We start from the raw sequence: 2,700 nt of genomic DNA on the forward strand, positions 1-2,700 counted from the left end.
ATTATTACACTCCGACAGAGCAGTACTGAGTGCTTACAACTTTTAGTGAGAAAATGTTGAAGTTACCCGTTGCACCTCAAAATATGATATACAGTGCGTCACACCAATTTTTTTGAACTCGAATTTACCAAAGTTTCTCCAGAACGTATGTACCTAAATTTTAGAAGGAACAGTGTCTGTGTTTCCCAGCTATATCACGACCTTCCGGAAAGAGTTACACATTTTTTTCTGAGCTGGCTTTTACAACTTTCCCGATATTCTTTATTTCCCCAATATAACACAGGGCACATACATATCAGAAGTCCATCCAGGATTTTACTACCTGGCCTGTGCCAGTGATAAAATTTGCCAATTTTGACTCAAAACGATTGTCAAAATTACCTTATTGTTCTAATGAAGTAAATTTTAATTGCAAATATGCAGGGGCGGAAACTTTTAGGAACAGGGGACGAAATCCACGGCAGCAAAACTGTGAACCGGGAAATTGGGTACCATATTTCACGCCTGGAAAAATATGACAAATCACTTGAATATTTCGACAAAGCGGTTAAGGAAAATCCAGACGATCGACGCACATTAATCGGCAGATCAACAGCTAGAGCGAAAGCTGCCCAGTATGGAGGAGCGATGGAGGACATTGGTCATGTCTTGAGCATAGACCCGGATGATTTAACGGCATGGAGCGTTTCAACTAGAAACATGTATTTATGCGCTGAATTCGAAGAAGGCAAATTAAAATTCAACTATTCTACACATCGATTTTGAAAAATTGTTCAATAGGTCTGGTTGAGAACCTGAAACATGCCTCATCCAGGCAAAAGCCCGAAGTTTTTAAAATGGGGGTGATGGACTGTTATGAAGCAATTGAAAACTGCATTGGTGAACGACCAGGACGACCCTTAAGGGATCATTTCAAAATTATCAGAAGACTTGCTTGGAAGCAAAACTATGCGGCACACAAGCCCTTTGAGCCGACTCCGCAAACCAAGCCGAAGAAAAATAAACAAAGCCCTTTATTTAAAAATCTATATCCCCGTGAAGAGTCCCGAGAGCTGGTGATACCACATAATACCAAAATGCGAACGCGTCTGCAAGCCTAATTTAGCAGTTAACAACCGTGCATCAATAATATTTTCCAGACCCTGCAGGCCTGAGCATAAAGGAATCTTTGCACTCAGTGGGGAGCAGTCATGACCCCATCCCTCCATACCCTTACCCATATCTGATGAAACCCGTGCAAAATTACACATCAAATATTGATAACTTTATGGCCGAGAAATATCTGGATAAAATGTATTTGGATAAAGTATTTTTGAAGCACATTCCTAATGAGCCAGGCGTCTATGGACCCAATAAGCAAGGTATCATTGTTATAAAGTAGGTTTTCCTCAGAAAAGTTGAAACTTGAAACTATTTTTTTTTTATTAACTCACTTATACACACTAATTACCAGCGCTTATACAGAAACCAAATAGCGCCAATAATCTATTTGACAAAGTAACATTTTAAGGCGATGATAGCAAAGATGAGGTATTCGAATAATTAAAAAGTTGACGTTAAAAAAATAGATTAAACCCAATATCACAAGACGTTTTTGCATGAGTAATTTCAATTATAGGTGCTAAAGCATTGAAACAAATCGCGAAAAAATGCTATCAAACCGTGTGCAACAAACAAGAACTTCTGCGGGCACGAAAGCCATTCTACTCAATCAGATACCAGGAGGCTCGAGTATCTGGAGCTCTAAAAGAACGACAGAAAACCGAGCTCCAACATCAACAACGTGTAGCCCAAAAGGAAGCCGATATAATTCTCCAAGAAATAAAGGACGCTTTCACTAATCGTCAGCTTAAAGACCTTCTGGTCTACACTGAAAAACTTCGCCGCTATGTGAATGCAAAGTCAAAACGTATTATTCCAAATAAAGGCGAATACTTAAAGGTCATCTACAGCACTATGTGCCAAGCCTTCTATGACATATACAGATCGAATCCAAGGAAAAGCATGTATGAACAAAATATCAGAATTTATGCGTCTCTTGGATTACCTCTTAGTAGAGATCCCTCTACAGATTCGGTACTTGTTCAGTTTAAAAATGTATTTGTTGATTATAAGAAGCGAATTCGTGAATATGAAGAAAGGCTACGCCAAGCTGTATTACCGGAGGAGATTTGCTGGTTTTACCACGAATTATCCAGGTGAGTGAGTTTAATTGAACAATGGAGCATTGAGTGTGTGATTTATTCATAAGCGTTGGTTAGAAAATAAAAATATAATGCTTTAAACAAGAACAATTTAAAAAACYGTAATTAATAAAGTTGCTTCCGTTATTATTCAAAAAGAGTAAAATGYCCTTTAAARCAACAATTTTTAATTYAATTATGCAATTAAAATATAAATACTTTGATAATRTATCAATTATAAGAAATTTTATTAAAATGAACTTGTTTAAGTGCTATAAATTGCAAATTCCTACGAAAAAATTATTGGATCTTGAAAAGCTAAATKATTTGSRCAAAACTTACACTTTTTAGCACCGAATCGATACTTTTATTGCACAGARTACACAATTCTTTAATTACTATCACCTCCGGTTTATTTAACATTTCACAATCAGTATGGTAACTAAATTGTTCAATACATCATATGGAAAGTTAAGCGAAATAGCTTTAATCAGCTAAAAAACGTTCTTATCTTCTT

The 2,700-nt window shown here is 36.6% G+C and overlaps 1 protein-coding gene across 1 annotated transcript; it reads left to right on the forward strand.

The window, feature by feature from the left end:
- The first annotated feature begins 339 nt into the window (after nucleotides 1-339).
- LOC125504715 lies at nucleotides 340-2,217 on the forward strand. The gene is made up of 4 exons (XM_048667100.1): nucleotides 340-727; nucleotides 781-1,086; nucleotides 1,140-1,361; nucleotides 1,619-2,217. The coding sequence occupies exons 1-4, from the start codon at nucleotides 418-420 to the stop codon at nucleotides 2,200-2,202; spliced, it is 1,422 nt and encodes a 473-aa protein (XP_048523057.1). The 5' UTR covers nucleotides 340-417; the 3' UTR covers nucleotides 2,203-2,217.
- The last annotated feature ends 483 nt before the right edge of the window (nucleotides 2,218-2,700 follow it).

This window comes from Dendroctonus ponderosae, unplaced genomic scaffold (genome assembly GCF_020466585.1).
Source record: "Dendroctonus ponderosae isolate FM_Combo_2020 unplaced genomic scaffold, Dpon_F_20191213v2 Dpon_F_20191213_544, whole genome shotgun sequence".
Lineage (NCBI taxonomy): Eukaryota > Metazoa > Arthropoda > Insecta > Coleoptera > Curculionidae > Dendroctonus > Dendroctonus ponderosae.

What these genes read in the sequence shown, in the direction of transcription:
- LOC125504715 (XM_048667100.1), top strand. Translation starts at nt 418, where the DNA reads ATGCAGGGGCGGAAACTTTTAGGAACAGGGGACGAAATCCACGGCAGC. An exon ending in ATGCGCTGAATTCGAAGAAG is followed by an intron (nt 728 to 780) that starts GCAAATTAAAAT and finishes ATTGTTCAATAG; the next exon opens with GTCTGGTTGAGAACCTGAAA. An exon ending in TAATACCAAAATGCGAACGC is followed by an intron (nt 1,087 to 1,139) that starts GTCTGCAAGCCT and finishes AATATTTTCCAG; the next exon opens with ACCCTGCAGGCCTGAGCATA.